General features: G+C 31.2%; 1 protein-coding gene across 1 annotated transcript in view; it reads left to right on the plus strand.

Annotated features, from left to right (window-relative positions):
• Positions 1–21,229, plus strand: part of LOC143072963 (armadillo-like helical domain-containing protein 3) — a 42,469-nt gene that overhangs the window by 5,993 nt on the left and 15,247 nt on the right. The window contains exons 4-11 of the mRNA XM_076248145.1: positions 292–357; positions 2,527–2,607; positions 3,164–3,271; positions 6,156–6,248; positions 6,901–6,975; positions 7,711–7,797; positions 8,956–9,012; positions 15,283–15,326. Coding sequence (XP_076104260.1) covers positions 292–357; positions 2,527–2,607; positions 3,164–3,271; positions 6,156–6,248; positions 6,901–6,975; positions 7,711–7,797; positions 8,956–9,012; positions 15,283–15,326 — 611 coding nt within the window. The remainder of the gene's footprint in view (positions 1–291; positions 358–2,526; positions 2,608–3,163; positions 3,272–6,155; positions 6,249–6,900; positions 6,976–7,710; positions 7,798–8,955; positions 9,013–15,282; positions 15,327–21,229) is intronic.

The following is a 21,229-nucleotide window of genomic DNA, read 5'->3' on the forward strand; positions in this document are numbered from 1 at the left end:
GATTTCACCAAGAATAATATCTAGAAATCACCATATTGCCTTGCATATTGAACAAGTGGTCATATATATTGTGAAAGAATTTAGAATTTAACACAGATTATCTGAAATCAACACCTATTTTGACATAAACATGATAAACATGTGATGTTGTTTAAAGCTTACAAATATTCCTGTGAAATACTACAATACTTAGTATTGAAAATTTAAAAAATGTCTTTGAGTTTTTGAATTGTCAAATGTTTGTTTTCAAATTGTTTCTCATGTGTATTTTTATTTGTTATTCTTATTTAGGTTAACATTGGTCATATAGAGAGTGAGTTTGATAAACTGTCCAATGAAAGCCTGCTTGGTTTAAAGGTAATATTTGAAAATATACTTTTCAGTAAAAATTTCTATGCACATGTACTAGTATATTGCTAAAAGGTTTTGGCTTCATGTATTCAATGTATCCTCAATTGCATGATTTTTTTTATTCAGGAAAATATTGAAAAGTTTGAGTGTGACAAAAAAGTCTGTTGTACTTTTCAGTATTGAAAAATTGTAAATGAATATGATAGTGCAATGACTCACAGAACCAATTACATTTAGTGGCAATAATTTCATGTTTATTCAGGACCAGAAACTTTTTGACATTTTGTCTTTCAACAGGCCCACTTCAGGGCCCTCTGGCCAACCTTAAAAATATGTGTGTTTGCTGTTTTCCGACTGTACCTTCAGACTGAAGGGTCGGTAGGTAGGAAACATATTTTATTTTATCAGCGAAAATACAGTTTAAACAAGCAGTTACACTAAACCAAGTTTCTTGTGAAGAAAAAAAAAACATTTTAAAACAACAAACACTGGACATGCTGAAAACCAACATCAAATGAACAGGCATTTTCAGATAAAAAAAACTTTTTAACCAAAACTGAAACTTTAACATAGTGTCTTTATCCAATTTATGACATAAAATATGATATAATTATTAAATACTGGAACACTTACAAACAAGGAATGTCATTATGACTAGAACTGTTTTGAAGAAATATATTCAGACATGTATACTTCTTGACTAGAATGTTTTCATGAGTAGAATATTTTCATCAGAAAAATGTATATATTATAGATTTATAAGACAATTATTAAAGAGTGTATTTTTAATTAAAAAAAAATAACCATTGAATCTTCCTCAATTGAAAAAAAGGCAACTTGAATAAAAAAGTATTAAGACATCCGACTGTTTTCATATTTCTAACAATATTTAATTATATGTGATAAGGTTATATTTTTGCCAGGCTTTAATGAAAACCAAAGAAATCTAAAGTTTGGGGTGAAATCCATAGCACCCCATTAAAAGTAAATTGTCTGTACTGAAATGTTTTTAATGCATAAAAAAAATTGACAGCATAGCTCCTAAGGACATGTTTTAATTGAATTCACACAGGCCACACAGTTTGGGTATATTTAATATTGTAAGAAAGAGAATAATTGCAATGAGTGGGGCAGCCCCCCTTAAGTTATCCTAAAGGAGCATACTCATTGCAATCGAAGATAGATTTAATATAGAGAGAGTATATTTATTTTTCAAGCTAACCATTCATTTTCTCTACATCTTTGTGTAGTAAGGGTTGCTTCTTATTGATTTGGCATGATATATATCCATTAACATTTCAAATGAGCCCTTCCTCCGTACAGGTACAGGCTTGTTTACAGATATCCATGAAGAACTAAGTCACGGAGGAGTGGTTTCATCTTTGTCGTCTTCACAACGATTTGTAGAAAATATGCCATACTTCAAGCTGCTGTCGAATTATTTAACCACTGAAATTGGTTCCATAAAGTCAGCCTCCACAGATTCTGAACCCGATTTGTTTGAGACAGAATGGTTATCGTGTCAGTTATGAATATCCGCTGCATCATCGTCAATGATATCATCACACATCATTACATGTGCCTGAATCTGTTTAAACAGTTTACTAATAAACTTTTTGTTTGTTATTTGTCTTAAAATTGACACGAGACGACAGCGTAAAGTACTCCTCCGTGACTTCATGGATACCTGTAAACAATTTCCATGTGCTTTATCATTAAATGGTCACATGAACGCTTGATGGGAAGCTAAGAAAAACCGAACTTGAAATGCGTAATTGACCCAGACTTTAAATCATTTCCGGAAAGGACCCAAACTTCCGGATCGCTTCAATAGAGGTATTTAAAAAAATTTCTTCAAATTTAAAGCAATAAAATTTTCACAGTCGGGAGGATTTTCAAGGGTCGGTTGGTAAACTGCAAACAAACAATATTTTAATTTAAGCCTCAGAGAGTGGAATCATTGGTTTACATTTGACTACTAGATGGTTATATCTCCCAGAAATAGAAAATTCCTTTAACTGCTTGAAAAGAGTTATAATTATCATTGACATAAACTTTCTTTTTGGAATTTGATGGTGTTTTTTTTTACTGGAATGGATTTTTGTAAACATAAAAAATTTGATAGATGTAACATGTGTAACCAGAAAGACATTTTATTTTCATTTTTCTTTGCAGGATAATTTAAACTTGCTGTTTTATAAAGCTGTACAGGCATTGAAAGAAGAAAATCCAATTAGAGTTATAAATGCATTACATGTAAGACAAAAAATATATTGATAATCAGTGTAACCTTTAATATCGTGAATATAAATAAAATGAAAATTTATAATCATATCCAATACTGAAATTGTTATGCAAAACAGAAAGTTTTATAGAAGACCAAACACAGCTATATCATTGATTCATTGTTCGGTTTATATGGCCACACGCAACTGCCAGTTTTCATCAGTGGAGAAAGACAGCGAAACTGGAGAGAACCAAAAACTTCAGTAGAAAAACTGACCTAAACCAAACAGCTAGATACTTTAAAAAAGACAAGACAAATTTCAATTAGACCTCAATATTGCACAAAATTGTTAAAATATATAGTTCTACAGGTCATTTATTATCACAGACAGGAAAAAGTGTCTTGCCTTAAAGACAAACCATCTTACATTTCCCACGGTTACTTCATGGACAGTTGAATTCAAGAAAATGTTAAAAATACTGCTTACTGAAATGAATAGCACATATTGACCCATACTTTAGATATTTACTTTAGAAATCCAGGATAAATCTGTATACCAAATACCTGTGTTTGTTATTTTTTCAGACATTATGTGCCCTGATCAGAGGTGTGTTTAAGAAGAGTGTAGGTGATTTTGGATTTGATGTTATTAATATCCTGATAGGATTTGATTCTGCTGAGACCGTAATGCAGGTAAATTTAATTTTATGTAAGGGGATAGTTTTTCACTTTTAAAAATGCAAGATAAGTTATTGCAATTTTAAGAAAATGCACATACAAATAATGCCTTCAAAATACAAAATGAGCAATTTTATTTTTGGTGGAAGAAGACGTCAAGTCTTCTGAAGACCTATGGGACCGACTTTAAACTCATTGAGCCTCCGTATGCCGCATTCGTTTCTGTGTATTACAATTTCATAACAACTTAAGATTCCTGACACCGATTTTTACACATGATTAAGCATCTGAATCATTTAATTTGTAAATTAGGATTGAAAAACAATCACTATCGTAAATATGACCTTTTTATTTATGTAAATTAATAGATTTCATCTCATCCACATGAAATCCATGAACGTTATTTGTTTACTTGTAACCGGATGTTTTTACTGTAGATATTTGTAGTATGCATGCGTGGATTTGGTATCGGGACAACTCGCCCTGTTTACAAGTTCGCCCTTGAAGTTACGAATTTGCAATCTTGCAGACAAGAAGATTTTGTTTTTAATAAATAAAAAGGATCTATTTCTTATTAAATTGGTGTCTTTATTCATTATTTTCCTTGTCATGTGAATTAGATGCCTTTCTACTTCAAATGGTTTGAATCTATTTATAAAATTATTCAAGACTCAGTTGACAAGAGCAGTACGTTACTGTTTGGAGAATTTGATTAAACTCTAAATGCTCATAGAATAAGAAATATAATTGAAACTGAATGTACCTCCTTCTGAATAATTTATTGCAATATAAATATAAATCCCTTTTGACAAGAGAAATCTGACTTTTGTCAGAAATATTTTTTTCACATGTGCAAAGGTAATCACGTGTGGCGGCCATATTGGTTTGTTTACAAATATGTGAAGAAGCCTGTAGAACCATGACCTAAACATAAATAGTCTCTGAAAGCGTAAACTTTATGCAATACTATTTTATCAATCATGATTATTTTCATAAATTTAAATTTGATTATTTAAAAAAATAAAATTATAACAATTACGATTTTAGATAAAAGATTCTACTCAGACATGCTGTGATCTATTTATAACCAAATTAGTTTACCTGTGTGAAAATGAAAATAATTTGTTTACTAAACAAGTAAAGACAAACTATGGATGGAAGATAATAATTTACATAAATATTTCAGGACATTTGATTGATTTTAATAAATATAGGATTTAAAAACTGCAAGTGGAAACAAATTTAATCATTAGCTACATAATCAGCTGATAATTTTTCTCGCAAACATGGTGGTGATGTAACTGATAAAAATCACTCCAACAATCCTCCAGCCCTTTCACATTTTAAGCAATAGATCTACTTATTATTGTAGAATATTCATTGAATATACATTCATCGTCTAATTGAATAGATCGGGTAATCGGATATTTTTAGCTGAAATTTTGGGTATCCGATTGTCCGGAGTCTACTGTACTACCATAAACATGATAAAGATAGTAAATAGTATTTTTTTTCACTAATTTATTGACATAATACTGGTTGTAACATATTTTATTTTTGTATTCAGGTTGGGACCCCTCCCCCCCCCCAATTATGAGTGATGTTCCTTAAATAAGGGACTGTTCCTAAAACAAGGGGTCATTTTACTGTTGAAAATAAAGAAAGAACATTTTTAAGATTTTTATTAAACTTAAAAGTGGGAAAATTCTTATATTTGGAACAACTTTTCTAAATGAGGGGTCAAGTTAATAAAGAAGATATCAGTTTAGAAACAACAGAAAATTCTTTTGACATATTTTGACCATTTAGTACTTAATAGATGCATAGTTCTCGGTTTCATCAAATAATATGAATAAATGTGCTCATTTTTTACAGTGGGTTGTAATGTTCTTCCAATAAGGTTACCCCTCATTTGGAGTGTTGTTCCCAACCTGTTAAAGGTCCATCTTTGTGTGCATAATTCAAAATTGAAAATTTCAACAAGCATCTAATATTCTTACACAAGAAAATAAACACTGATCTGCTAGCTTCATCTCTTCTACCGATTTAATAACTAGAATCATGCAAACAGACTTAAGAAAAAGGCATGTAAGTTCATCATACAAATATGACACTTTTTCTAGACAATCCAGATCGTGCAAAATACTTCGCTTAAAATTGTAACCTTAAAATTGTTGTTGTGCACTAAAAACCCCTATGGGAACTTTCAAAAGTTGGCGGGTATGTAACAAGCCTTACTATTTTTATGCTCCATTTATGGGCATTATGTTTCTGGTCTGTCCGTTCGTCCTGCTTCTGGTTATAAAGTTTATGGCCGAGGTAGTTTTTGATGAAGTTGAAATCCAATCAACTTGAAACTTAGTGCACATGTGTTCCTTATGATATGATCTTCTTAATTTTACTGCCAATTTAAAGATTTTACCTAATTTTCACAGTCCACTGAACATAGAAAATGATTGTACGGATGGGAAATCCATGTACTTATGACCTTTTCTTGTTTGAAGAAAAAAAAAATACATCATAACGATAATGGATCAAAGCAGCCTTGGTAACTGGGGCTGCTTTTGTGGTAATTCAGGTTACCTTTTATTCACCTTCTTCCACCTCAGAGCTATCAGCTCTTTGATTACTAAACCTATCCTGCTGCAACTTCTGTAATGATAAAAAAATCACTTAAATCAATGAATTATTATTTTTTGGCAAGCATGAAAAGACTACATGTCTTGTTTATTTATATAGAAACTCTAAGAGAAAGTCCAGTACTTAAGGCTAAATTATATTTTGAATTATAATAAAAAAATAGTTGAAATGTAAAATTAGATTGATACAAATCAAACCATATGTAATGTATAATTATAGTTGGTTTTTCTGATATTTTACATTTATACTTTTATTACAGCAAATGGTCGAGAATTTAAACAGAATTTTAACAGAAGAATATCCAGTCATTTTAAAGCTCCAAGTTTTGAAGTTTTTACAAGTTTTAGCTACTGTAAGTTGATGTCTTTCTAAGAATCTTAGTGAGCAGTGGCACATGCTATCAAATTTGATTGTTGAAATAATGTAGTTTATGATAAACTAAATGTATATACATGAAGGTGCCATCTTGACATATTTTTCTTTAACTCCTTGTACTTTTCAATAGTTACTGTTTTTTTCTGATTCTGTTGTTTTGGTATTGGAATTATACAGCTGTGCCAAAGAAACAGTCAACAAAGTTGGTAAAATAAAGCTTAGGTTTAAGAGTAATCAACAAAAACTTTTTACCTAATACTGGAGGTTTAAGTTGTACAAATCATAGATATTAAAGGGGAAATAACTCAAGAAATAAATAATTTATTCTAGTCAAAAAATGTTTTTAGGTACTAGGTTAGCAGAAGCAAAATACCTGACATGATTAATATGAAACCTTGGCAAGATCAAAATTATATTGGTTTTTAAAGAGTGTTGATTTAAAAAAAAAATCACAATTTACTTTATAAGAACCAAACCGGTATATGTATAGATCTTCAAATTAGTAGTCTCATCCTTAATATGCATGAACTATTTGCCCCTTGACATTTTGCAAACATTATCAAATTTATCAATCAAATTAGGAACATAAAGAAGAATGCCACTCTAAAATAATGATTTTTCTTATGTAGGCAACAGATAACATAAGCCAGAATACTCTTTTAGAATATATTTTAATCAACAGTGTATTTGAATCTTTGATCCAAGTAAGTATTTGTGAATTAATATTGTATTTACTACATGATTGTAAAATGAAAATATTTTCACCACACAAGGGTTAAGAAATGCTTTTAATTTAGAAACACAAGCAAATCATATACTTATCTGCTATTGGTCCTTTTTTGTGTAGCTTGCAAACAAATTCAACATAACCATGATAACTAGTCTTCACTCTGCCATCAGTGCCATCAATATTAAGGTTTTAGTTTGTGGTTAAATGTTTGGAAAACATCAATAAGTTTGCGCACATTTTTTGTAGCATTTTATGAAACATGGGTGGAAACAGTATCCAGTATAAAATTTTCTAAATGTATTTGTTCATTTTCCGATACTTTACTGGTAAATGAATTGACTGTTTTAGCTGTTAACATTTAAGAGTCTTTCATTAGTATTTGAGACATTTAGAACTTTTCATGGAATTTTATGAATCTTGGACATCTGGTTGTTCTTGATGAAAAGACAGCATCAAAGCAATTTTTGACCAGCGCAAATATCTTCTCAATAACTTTATTTCAAGTAAAAGATAACATCCTTCAGTTATCATCTACATTGAAATATATTTTGTTCTAATTTTATGTTGTTACTTATATTATTCTAAATATTACATAACAATTATATAACCTTTTATATTATATTGTATTGTTTTTCCATGCAAACTATCTATAACACCAAAACAATGGTAAGAAATTAATTAATAATTATATTGTATGCTATTTTTGTAGATTTTAGGTAATGCTGCATTAAGACAGATTTTGGGTCATGACACTGTGTTGGTTCTAACACTTTTCATACAGTACAGAAAGTATGAGGTATGACAAATTAAGTAGAGTTAAAAGCATTTTGTGCTTGATATTTGTTTTATTCTATTTCATTTATGGTATGTTTTTATGCCCCACCTACGATAGTAGAGGGGCATTATGTTTTCTGGTCTGTGCGTCCGTTCGTTTGTTCGTTCGTTCGTTCGTTCGTCCGTCTGTCCCGCTTCAGGTTAAAGTTTTTGGTCGAGGTAGTTTTTGATGAAGTTGAAGTCCAATCGACTTCAAACTTGGTACACATGTTCCCTATGATATGATCTTTCTAATTTTAATGCCAAATTAGAGATTTTACCCCAATTTCTCGGTCCACTGAACATAGAAAATGATAGTGCGAGTGGGGCATTCGTGTACTGAGGACACATTCTTGTTTTCCATTTGTATTAAAGTTGATGTAAAAGTTCATTTTTCTTTTATCACTTCATCATTATACTGTAAACCAACTAATATTTGCAAGCTTTTTATTTTCACTTTTTTTCGCAAGTAGAAAAATATAGCTAATATAAATTGTCACTAATATGTAAAACTTAGATTTTATGCCCCCCACCTATGTTTGTCTGTCTGTCTGTCCTGCCTAAGGTTAAAGCTTTTGGTCAAGGTAGTTTTTGATGAAGTTGAAGTCTAGTCAACTTGAAACTTAGTACACATGTTCCCTATATTAGGATCCTTCTAATTTTGATGCCAAATAAGAGTTTTTACCCCAATTTCTTGGTCCACTGAACATAGAAATTGATAGTGGGAGTGGGGCATCTGTGAACTATGGACATATTCTTGTTATTACTTAAATACATCAAGTAAATTTGAGAATCGTGAAATGAAATTGCTGGGAAATTGGGTAGAAAGGGCCAAACGTGAAATAAAGTATCCATGAAAATAAGTTGGATTACAATATTCATTTATGTATACTTAATATTGAGTGGCAAATATTTAATGTATATTCAGGAAGATCAGATGTCAGTGTCTAAGGAATATATCCTTGTGTATACAAGACAGAAATGCCTATGATATGTTATTTCTATTTACTGCCAAATTAAGAGTTTGACCCCAATTTTACAGTCCACTGAACATAGAAAATGAAAAAAAGAATGATAAACCTGATTAGTTGAATTTCAGTGTTAAGTAAATAATTGATATTATTATTTCTTTTTATTTCAGTCTGCAAATCAGTACATTGTAAAGTTGTCCATATTAGATGATGAACTAGCTCTTACGGTAAGTTGAAGTTTATTGTAACATATTACTTTAGTGCTGCATGCTTATTTTTCAGGAATCCAGCTTGGTGTCCACCATAAATACAATTGTCACAAAAAAATCATGTCTAAAGTTTTTTTGGAAATTTATTGAAAGAATTTTAATATAAAAAATGTAAGAAATATAAAATTATTATAAAAATGTTATAAAAATTGCAAAAACAAGCCCATTGTGTTTAAAAAAACTGAAACCTAGGAAGTTTGCATTAGTTTAGGAAAGGTCATAGTAGTAACAACTTATGTTGATTGCTTGATTGATTGGCTTTCAATCTTAAGACCACTTAAGGTAAGGTTTGCGTACACAGGGAGATAACTCGATTTCAAATAATTGAAAAAAGGAGGGATCCGCCATTTTGAATTGCTTTGATTAACCAATGTTCGATAACTACAATATTATCGAAAAAAAAACAACACCTACCTCAAAATCGCCGTTTTGATGTAATTTTATCAAAATTTGAATTGTACAAGTAACGTTATGACCTTCAGTTTGTTAGTTTTCATTTATATGACGTCACGTTAAGCTGTAACGTCTTTGTGCAAAAACCATTCATAAAGTTTCGCGGAATTTTATTTTATTTCATTTCATAAATGTACATTTGCATGCCCCCGCCGTAGCAAGGGGGTATTGAGTTTTATCCTTGTCTGTTTGTACGTCCATCCGAATGTACGTCCATTTCTACAAAATTGGTTTGCGTTCTCTAACTTTAGTTTGCATCAACCAACTGATATATAAAACTTGTGCATAATGCTTTTTACCACAAAAACACAGAATAAATTTGAATTTTGATGTCGTCACTTTTACAGTTCTAGATTTATGAGGGGTCGGACAGGGTACACATTTCTCCTTTCTCCCGTCCTTTTCTCTTGTCACCTGCCGTAAAACCTTTAAAAAAAACTAATGTATGGGAAGCTCATTTCAACAGAAATTTATCTAATATCTTGTGTTTTGATGGCTTGTCCCCGTCCTGTCCTTTCACAAGATAGAAGTGTTGTTTATTCTGCTTCAAGAACCCCGATAATTTTTTCACTGACTGTTAAGCTGTCTCTTTCATTGAATTTGTAAGTCTGATGCACGCCGTTTCTGATTTTTTATAAAGTATAAATACAAATTATAGAAACGCAGGATTGAGTGAAAAACGGCACATTTTTTGTGACACTTTTAGTCAATTTCGTTTAAAATGGTTGGAATTTACATAATGCGCCACTGATGTGTTTTACTTATAGAGGATGCATATATATATTCTCAGATATTTTTATTGCATAATTTTTTGACGAATGACAGAATGTTGACTTGGTCTTTCAAATGTACAGTTTGCAAGGTTTATCCGCAAATACGCACACAACCCACACGTTTACATCATTCGAAATATATGTTATTTTATCGATCACTTTTACAACTGACGGAATGTTTCTAATCATATTTTTTTTTATGGATGCATTAAAAATGTGTCTTTCAGACACACCTATTGTATTGTGTCGTCCTGAACATACCTAAAGTATTTGCCACCGGACATTTTACAACCCCTAATCAAACAAACTTCTATGCATATCAGTCAACTTTGAATTAATGTATCTAAAAACAAGGATGGTTACTGGTGTCTCTACACATGCACGGACTCACTATAAAATCCGGGAAATTGTTAGTTTTTAGTCTTTCTCCGTATATATATAAGAGATCATAATGAAGTAGTGACGACGCTCGGAGTATTTTTCACTGTGTCTTAACCACACCGGCAAAATTTGCTCGGACTCGATGGTATCTAACATTCGGCACAATGACGGAACACCAATAGACAAAAGAAAGGTAGGTTTCTCCTTATTTTTTTATTTTTTTTATGATATCGAAGAATATATATACATATTCAACTATTTTCTATTGTGAGATGCAATATTTTCTACAACCGTTCTATATTAACGGAGAAATAAGTCAAAATGCATGTCAAAATGACGAATTGAGTGAACCTTGCCTCGAAATTGTTTAATTTTTCGTTAAATTGTTCACATTGTACGGAAAGAAAGGTACGGGAAGGTAGATATTGACACGGAAATTTCAAATTTAGTTATTATGAGCATCTCAATAATTGTATTTCTGTGTATGGAACGAAAATAAGGGTCATGTCAAATTAAAATAAACCGGTTTCGTCAATGTTGTTACTACACAATCACCCGGTTTCGTTTATATATATCACCCGGTTTTTTTTTGTTTTTTTTTAACAAACAATTTATGAAAAGAAACTTTGGCATGGATCTGAACATTGTCTTTCGAGAATTTAAATATATATTTATTTTAAAGTAAACTTGCCGTGTTAAAATCTATTTTAAACGGGCACTTTTGGAAATAGTTAATTATGATAATACACATTTTCCTCATGAAAGGCGTATCCCTTATTTCACTTAACTTCAAACTAATTTTAAATGGAATAAAAATACTGAATAGCAAACACTGGTATCTAGTTGTTTTGTAACATTATTATATTTTCTTTGTTTATAATAGTAGTATGTAAAGATGAAAAATAAAAGGATGTGTTTTGATTGTGCCATAATTTTAATTTACTATACTATATTATATACACTTAGTTTACAATATTTACTATCAATTATTGATACATTTATGCATTCAATCATTGACGAACAGTCCCAAACCGACTATAGTCTATACTGTTCTGCACAAATTAATCATGCATGCAGTCCTGTCAGATTTTCTGGGACTATATATACTGTGTTACTTGCGCACTAAAGCGAGTTTTCACACTTATTAAGCATCCATAACATAGCAGTGAGATTTGTAACTTTCTCCCCGTTTCTGGTAGGCACGTTTATTTTCATAGGCATGTTTTTCACATTATTTTTACAGTTCAAATTCATATTTTGTACAGTTCAAATTCAATTGAAACTTCAAAATAACTTTCGAAAACAATATTTGACAGTTTTGTATTTTCAATGTGAATAAAAGTTGGTTTGCAAAACATGACCGTCATTTATATCTAGGTCTTATTAAGAAGAAGTGACGGTAACCATTTAATCCATAAACATCGACAATGAGACAACTTTCTTTTAGACACAAAAATTATGTTGAATTAATCAAGTTTAGGTCAGCGTATGCCTTAAACAATGAGAAAAACACACAAACTGCATGAAAGACAAACTGCATGAAAGCAAGCTATAACAGGGCCCTAATTAAATTATAAATGTAAAACAATTCAAACAAGAAAACTACCTGCCTATTTTATGTTCAAAACGCATATGGTATAAAGCAACCAAAGACAACCATGGAATTACAAGCGTGTGATTCGTGAATGGACTGAGTCAAAGTGTTGTCGCTGACACAAACAGTACAACAAAAGTACAAAAAATAAAAAATGATGAAAAAACCTTAACTCGTCCGATGACATGCAGAGCCTGTATAGTAAATGCGCGATGTGTGCCAAAACTTGTATCATAGTTAAAATTATCCCTTAACGATTGTAGAAAAGATTACATACATAGAATGATTAGATTACTTATAAAGGTGTCCATCCTTTTGTGCGAGAAAATCACATATCAATTGTGTGTTTCGATTTTTAAGACCGTAAACTTTAATTTCAAGTTTAAACATGTTCAACATATTTTCCCATAACTCATATAGAAAACGCATGTTTAGAGAGCTTTAATCTCAATATGCTGTTAAAAAAATTCGGAATGCACAGTAAATTAAAATATTTGTGTTCTATAAGAGTAGGAATTCAAGTGTTTGCCTATTATTTATTTGAATCTGAGACTCATATAAATAATAAGCCGTTGTCCGGTGAACGAACTTGTCTTCCAACGACCCACAAAACTCCTTTTGAACGCTGAAGTTAAATAATCAATTATAATGTAATGCGATTATGATTTTTTTTATTTGACCAAACCGGGTTATGCATTTTGAAATCTATGACGAAACCGGGTTGTATACATTGACGAAACCGGCCAGTTTCATTTTGACATGACCCATTTCTTTCGTTCCATACACAGAGATACAATTATGGAGATGCTCATAATAACTAAATTTGCAATCTCCGTGTCAATATCTATCTTCCTGTACCTTTCTTTCCGTACAATGTGAACAATTTAACGAGAAATTAAACAATTTCGAGGCAAGGTTCACTCAATTCGTCATTTTGACATGCATTTTGACTTATTTCTCCGTTAATATAGAACGGTTGTAGAAAATATTGCATCTCACAATAGAAAATAGTTGAATATGTATATATATATATATTCTTCGATATCATAAAAAAAATAAAAAATAAGGAGAAAACCTACCTTTCTTTTGTCTATTGGTGTTCCGTCATTGTGCCGGATGTTAGATACCATCGAGTCCGAGCAAATTTTGCCGGTGTGGTTTAGACACAGTGATTTTTATGAGGTCGTTTTCTGAATTTTTCGTTTCTGTTCTCTATCTTTAGTTTGCTTCAACCAAATGTTATAAAATTTATACATAATGCTTTATAATGGTTTATATTTATGCAAGAGGGGGCATCATCAATGTCCCATGGACACATTCCTTCAAACTCAGAGTCTTGTACATGTATTAGTACACAAATATGACCAAATTTAAACACCTCCCCTTCCGACTGATAGTTGTGGGCATAAAAGTTAAGGGACGACATCAAAAGTTCAATGTAGGATAACAAAAAACAACTCAATTCACATAGTTTGTTCACTGACCCCCTCCCCCGTCTTAACTTAATTTGGGAAAAATTTAATTGACCAACTTGGATATATGTAAAATCGATGTCAAATTAACAAACACTTTGCAGCAACTTTTATCCCCCCCCCCCCAACTATTTGAATTCAGTTTTTTTTTATCCTACATTGATCTTTTGATGTCATCCCTAAGTTAATAACTGTTTTCTCTCATTGACTATGGTCAGTCCCAAAGTGTTACAAGACAAAATGATTCTTTGTAAAAAGATGCTATTAAAGATGACTCTCTTCTTTGGAGATCAACGAACAAAATATTTTTGTGTTTTACAGAAATGACAACATGAACACATAACGCCCATTTCCGTAAATACGAGTTCGGGGACATACCAATTTTATTAGCTCATTGCAATGCAAATAGTTAAATCCTAAAGTTCACAGTTTTTTACAAACACGGGGGACCCGGAAAAAGGATATTTTTGGCTTTTTGTTGCCATCGCAACGTTTTTTTTTTAACCCAAAAATTAAAATTAAAAAATCTTGTTTTTAGGAACTTTTTATGATTTTTTTAATTAAAATTTATTATTAATGAATGGACCACAATTATTTATACATGTTTTGTTCAGTTTTTTTTTTTTTATAGTCACTCGCATACATTATTATTATTTCAGAAGAATTCAAATACAATTTTCCCTAAAAATCGTCAAAAATCGGAATTTTGAGCTTTTCACATGAAAAAACTGGACGGGCGATGTTTGATTTTTTTTCATTAAATGATTGGGTACTTCTGCCTGAACAAAATGATGTATCATATTGGTGTAATATCACTAAGAAAAAAATCCAGGTTTCATGCAAACCTTACCTTAAAGACAGAAGATATAACCTGAGGGTACCAAAATTGCACTTATTTTGAGAGTTTTTCACCTACGTTTTCAATTCTCTATACAAGATTGCATTCTGGGTTTATTTTGTAGATGTATCCTTACTTACCATATAGTTACACTGATTTAATTTTGAATCCATATTGAATCATAGTTTAATTGAATCATCTATAGAAAAATGGTCTGAATTGACCTCCAAACAAATTATACATAAATCCATGCTTACTATTCTTTTTTTAAGAATTGGATGCTTGCGACATATTTAATTTACTCGTTTTTAAAAGATGACCTTTTTTGAACGTCGCTGGCAAGGTTTCTGTAGATTTTACTTTTGCAGTAAATACTTTATCTGTTGAGAAACGCTGTGAATGTTTTGTTCATATTTGAATATATTTTCTTATGCTGAAATACCTGTATAATGTCAAATCATACAAGTACATATTGTTTAGTCTCAAATATAACATGTAAGATTTCCGCAGCTATTTTTGTTCAGTAAGTGCAATTTGAGTACTCGGTGCAATTTGGGTACTGTGATGTTAGCCTTGTGAAAGATTTTGGAGAAGATGGAAATATTTATACTAAATATCATTAATGTCACGGAGGTTGATTCCAACAGATTTACATTTTAGTTAATTACAATTGAAATACTGAAAAGAAAATTATATTGGTTATTTGTTTTCTTTCAGGGTTATGCACAAGTGGTCCACAATGCATTGTTTGACTTCAATAGGTATGTAAATTATTAGATAGTGTTTGGCTATTTGTTTGATGACTCTCTTGGCCATATAGATCCTCAAGTATAAATACACCCAAGTTTTTTCCTTCAAATTTCTGGTTTTGGAATAGAATTCCTAATGAAGGTAAATATAAAAAAGTGCATTGCTTTGTATCCTTTTTTTGTCTAGGCTAGACAGAGTAGAAGATTGTTTGGCCCCCCTTTTCAGTCATGATTCATTGACTTTGAATGTTTTGCATTATTTACATGGTGTGTTAGTGACCTAATACGATATATATGGCAATAATAAGAATGAGGTCAGTAAATTCCATATAAGAGCGAAGCTGAATCCCCATATGGAATTTACTTACCCCATATATATTGTATTAGGTCACTAGCACACCGTGTAACAAATTTATCTTACCTACTACTATTTTCACATGTGGTATTTTGACTAGCGACCTATCAAATTGATTTTAAAGTCTTCAATACTTAGTAATAAGATCCTACTTACGTTTATCTATACAGAAAGCAAATGCTGACTAGTTCGTTACATGCATCAATTTTTCCTCAACACCGTGTTGTTTTTATAAAGGGTTGTGCCATCTTTTTTGTTTTGAAAGGAAAGTAACCCCTTACTAACCCCATATGGTAACTAACCCTATATTTTTTAGGACACCCTATATCAAATATACATAGTCACCATGTGTAGTCCGTGAACCAATCATATCTCTATAAATTTATAGGAGGTAAAGATAAATGTATATTCATGTATATATTTGTCATTAGATCAGTTCAAGTTGAAAAAGTTATTTCCATGGAGATTATATGACCCCACACCCTTATTATATGGTTCATTGACTTTGAAACCTATACATGTTTACAAGTTAAAGTTTGTGTTTAGGATTGTTTAAAGGTGATGATAATTAGTCATTGCATTTAGTATGCATTTTGATAAGTATTTCCATTTCACATTTCCATTGAGGTTATTTTGCCCTGCACCTTCAATCCTGTTTCATTTACTAAGAATGATTTGAATAACTATTATGTTAAAATATAAATGCTTTTTTGATTTTTATACGACCGCAAAATTTGAAAAATTTTTCGTCGTATATTGCTATCACGTTGGCGTCGTTGTCGTCGTTGTCGTCGTCTACCGAATACTTTTAGTTTTCGCACTCTAACTTTAGTAAAAGTGAATAGAAATCTATGAAATTTTAACATAAGGTTTATGACCACAAAAGGAAGGTTGGGATTGATTTTGGGAGTTTTGGTCCCAACATTTTAGGAATAAGGGGCCAAAAAGGGCCCAAATAAGCATTTTCTTGGTTTTCGCACTATAAATTTAGTTTAAGTTAAATTAGTTAATAGAAATCTATGAAATTTTGACACAAGGTTTATGACCACAAAAGAAAGGTTGGGATTGATTTTGGGAGTTTTGGTTCCAACAGTTTAGGAATTAGGGGCAAAAAAAGGGCCCAAATAAGCATTATTCTTGGTTTTCGCACAATAACTTTAGTTTAAGTAAATAGAAATCTATGAAATTTAAACACAAGGTTTATGACCATAAAAGGAAGGTTGGTATTGATTTTGGGAGTTTTGGTCCCAACAGTTTAGGAATAAAGGGCCCAAAGGGTTCAAATTAAACTTTGTTTGATTTCATCAAAAATTGAATAATTGGGGTTCTTTGGTATGCCGAATCTAACTTTGTATGCAGATTCTTAATTTTTGGTCCCGTTTTCAAATTGGTCTACATTAAGGTCCAAAGGGTCCAAAATTAAACTTAGTTTGATTTTAACAAAAATTGAATCCTGGGGGTTGTTTGATATGCTGAATTTAGAAATGTACTTAGATTTTTAATTATTGGCCTAGTTTTCAAGTTGGTCCAAATGGGGGTCCAAAATTAAACTTTGTTCATCAAAAATTGAATAAATGGGTTCTTTGATATGCCAAATCTAACTGTGTATGTAGATTCTTAATTTTTGGTCCAGTTTTCAAATGGTCTACATTAAGGTCCAAAGGGTCCAAAATTAAACTAAGTTTGATGTTAACAAAAATTAAATTCTTGGGCTTATTTGATATGCTTTATCTAAATATGTACTTTGATTTTTGATTATGGGCCCAGTTTTCAAGTTGGTCCAAATCAGGATTCCATATCAAGTATTGTGCAATAGCAAGAAATTTTCAATTGCACAGTATTGCACAATAGCAAGAAATATCTAATTGCACAATATTGTGCAATAGCAATTAATTTTCAATTGGAGTTATCTTTCTTTGTATAGAATAGAAGTTGATAATATATGTTGGAAATTTGCCAGACATGACTATGATGTCATTTTCTATTTTTATTTGCCAATAACTTTATGTAAATAACTTCATTGGAAATTTGCCAATATAAAATGTTGCTGATGAAGCTTTTTTTCCTTATCTTATCTAAAATGTTTTTAGATAATGTATGTTGGACATTTGCCAGACATGACTATGATGTCATTTTGTATTTTTATTTGCCAATAACTTTATGTAAATAACTTCATTGGACATTTGCCAATATAAAATGTTGCTGATGAAGTTTTTTTTATTGTTTTATACAATAAACAATGTATATTCACTTTTACTACCAACCAATCTTTACCATTCAGTGATAACAAGCACTTTATTTTACATTTTAATATTTTATGATGTATTTAAAAGAGTAGTTATTGTTGCAAACTCTATTAGAAATTTGAATTGATATCAGTTTTGGAAAAAGGGAAACGGGGATGTGAAAAAAAAGGGGGGGATTTAAATTTTTCTCATTTCAGATTTCATAAATAAAAAGAAAATTTCTTCAAACATTTTTTTGAGAGGATTAATATTCAACAGCATAGTGAATTGCTCAAAGGCAAAAAAAATATTTTAAGTTCATTAGACCACATTCATTCTGTGTCAGAAACCTATGCTGTGTCAACTATTTAATTTTCGATTTAAAAAGTTTGAAGAAGAAATCTTTAATTGATTTGTAAAATCTTGACATTTGTTTTGTGTAAAAAAAAACATGTAATGTCAAAAATTTGATCACAATCCAAATTCAGAGCTGTATCACGCTTGAATGTTTTGTCCATACTTGCCCCAACTGTTCAGGGTTCGACCTCTGCGGTCGTATAAAGCTGCGCCCTGCGGAGCACCTGGTTACATTTGCATTATAATGTCAAAATTACAAAATGCAAGACATATCTCTTCTGTAGGTTATATATGCATAGAGGTCAACTGCCTCTTGGTTCTGAATTCATGATTATTGTAAAAACTGTATTTCCAAAGAAACATATCTGTTATTAATTTGGTAAATAATGTACAGCAGCTGGGCAGACGGCTGCATAACCATTGATAACAGGGTCCATGAAAAAAACTTGAAAAAGCTTAGATGAAAGATATATTTTATTTTTTACTGTGACTAAATGAAGGTCAAGTTTCAAGTTTGATTTTCACCATTTAAGTATTTATCAATGTTGTTTTACACTTTCAAGTAGTGTAAAGTGATACTAAGATTGATTTTGGCCTTTCCATTTCTGAACCCAACAAAAATTCATCCTGTTTTTGGGCCTAGATTTACAAATATCGTTTTCATGCATGAAAATCAAGTCGTTGTCATTATATAAGCCTCTTAGTTTTCAGTAATACAATTTTTCATCAAATTAAATCATGAAAAAACTCAAAAGGCACACAATGAAAAATGAATGATTTTCTTTACTCTTAAAAACTATGATACACAGTTTATCAGTTAGAATGGAGCACTGAGCATCAAGCTGAATCAGAATGGAACTTTCTTGTTTACAATATGTGCTAACAACATAATATTCTTATGTTGATTTTATTGTCTCAATTTCTTGTTCTGTTGTTCCATCAGGAAATTGATGGAAAGAGAATAATTTGTTCTTTTGCTGTTCACTAGGTGTTTGACAAGTACTTGGATCCTTTATTTGTTGTTGGTGCACTTTTATTCCAGTTTTCTATTATATACATGTATACATAAATATTATTCCAGACCAATTTTATTCATAAGATAAACTGATCTTTGCCAAGTTTGTAGCACTGTTATTACAAATATAACCTTTAGACTCATTATTTTTTAAACAAACACATCTAAGTTCTTTCAGCCCATCTTCCTCTTCGCTAACAAGTACTTCACTATCCTGTCCATCTTTTGATATTACTATTATTCTGCAAGAGAAATAGTCTACTACAATAGCATTACCATAGGTATCTATGCAAAGTCCTGCTGGTCCTGATAAATCCTCTTCATATTTCCAGATCTGTTGACCTGATTCATCAAAACAAAATACTGTTTGGCCTTCAAAATCACTAAAGATAACTCTATCATTACGGTAAACAAGGTATTCTGGTCCTGAAGTACTCTGAATTTCTATTATCTTAAGTGTATTTCCATCCAAGTCTATGATACGGATTTCATCTTAACCTAAACCTACAGCCAAAGAATTATTTGAGAAAGATATTCCGTTGCATGATTTGTCAAATGGGATTACTTTGGTAACTTTTTCATTCTCTATATTGAAGAACTTAAAATCACTTTCTTTTGAGGAAAAGTTAGGGCGATAGTGTCTTGATTGATCTGTGTTGTACTCTAGGCTTCATCAGGTATAGGTAACGTTTTAATAAATTTGCCATCGACAGTAAGTAGGTCAACTTTACCGATTCCTTCACCTTGTATCACTCTTCCATCCATTAGACAAATGGTCTCACATATACCAGCAATTATGTCCAGCTTTATCTGTTCCTCGATATTCATTTTCATCTTGTTTATGTAAGATTGTTTTTGTGATCGTACTTTTGATTCTTTACTCAAATTTGATTCTCTATTCAAGATATTTTCTTTTTTAACAACAATTCCTTCTAAGGATTCTAAGGATTCTAGATTGGCTACTATCATTTCAATCTCATTGTTTTGCTTCATTTTGATCTCAACTTCTCTGGCTCTCTCATCGTCTTCGAGACCTTCAACATATTGCTGACACTGATGTACTTCTTGTTCAATTTGATGGACACCTAGAAAAGATTGGAGTTTTGTTTTATGTGTTATGACTGTAGGTAAATTGTCTTTCATTTCTTTTAACTTTTTCTTTTTTCCTTCAATTTCAGTAATGAAATCTGTTGCTTTTGACTTTTCCTTGTCCCAGATGGTATCTGTCTCCTGACAGAACTTCTTCTCTAGGTTGTCTAGATGTTGATCTATTTCATTCCTGAGTTCAACTACTGAATTCTTTATGGCCTCACATTGCTGTTTAAAAAAAAAAAAAATCACAAAAACACTGAACCTCAAAAATCAATTCGGAAAGGCCATAATCACATGGCAAAACCAAATAACAAAACTCATCAAAAACTAATGTTTTGATGTTTCCCGATTTGCTATTTACCATTTAAGCCAAGAGATGTATTAGGGAGTTTATATCTTTCTCTAAGGATTCTTTTAAGTTTTGATTGGTTGTTTCCTCCACTGCACTAGATAAACTTTTTAATCCAGTACATTTTGAATGACTAGTGGAAATATATTCATCACAGCAAGGCTTTAAATGACTTGAGCAGTACCAGTTATATTGTTGACTATGTATGTCACACTCTGTTTTCAAACAAGGTGAAGGTTTACTGGATGCCATAACCTAAACATACAAAGATATGTTATTTTTTAAAACTCTTATAACTAGGTCTATATGGTTTAGTTTTATTTGTTGCTATGAATTATAACTACAAGTTAAGACTCTTTCTTTAATCCTTTCTTTGAACCCTGGAAGCCCCCCTCCCCCGCCCAACACACTCACTCTGAACATCACCTGAGAGACGAGGTTTTATAAGGTACAACTCTTTTTTTAGGCCATGGTAGAACAAATAATTTCATATTCAACAGTTTTATTTTGTTTCTGATTCTT

This window comes from Mytilus galloprovincialis, chromosome 4 (assembly GCF_965363235.1).
Source record: "Mytilus galloprovincialis chromosome 4, xbMytGall1.hap1.1, whole genome shotgun sequence".
NCBI lineage: Eukaryota > Metazoa > Mollusca > Bivalvia > Mytilida > Mytilidae > Mytilus > Mytilus galloprovincialis.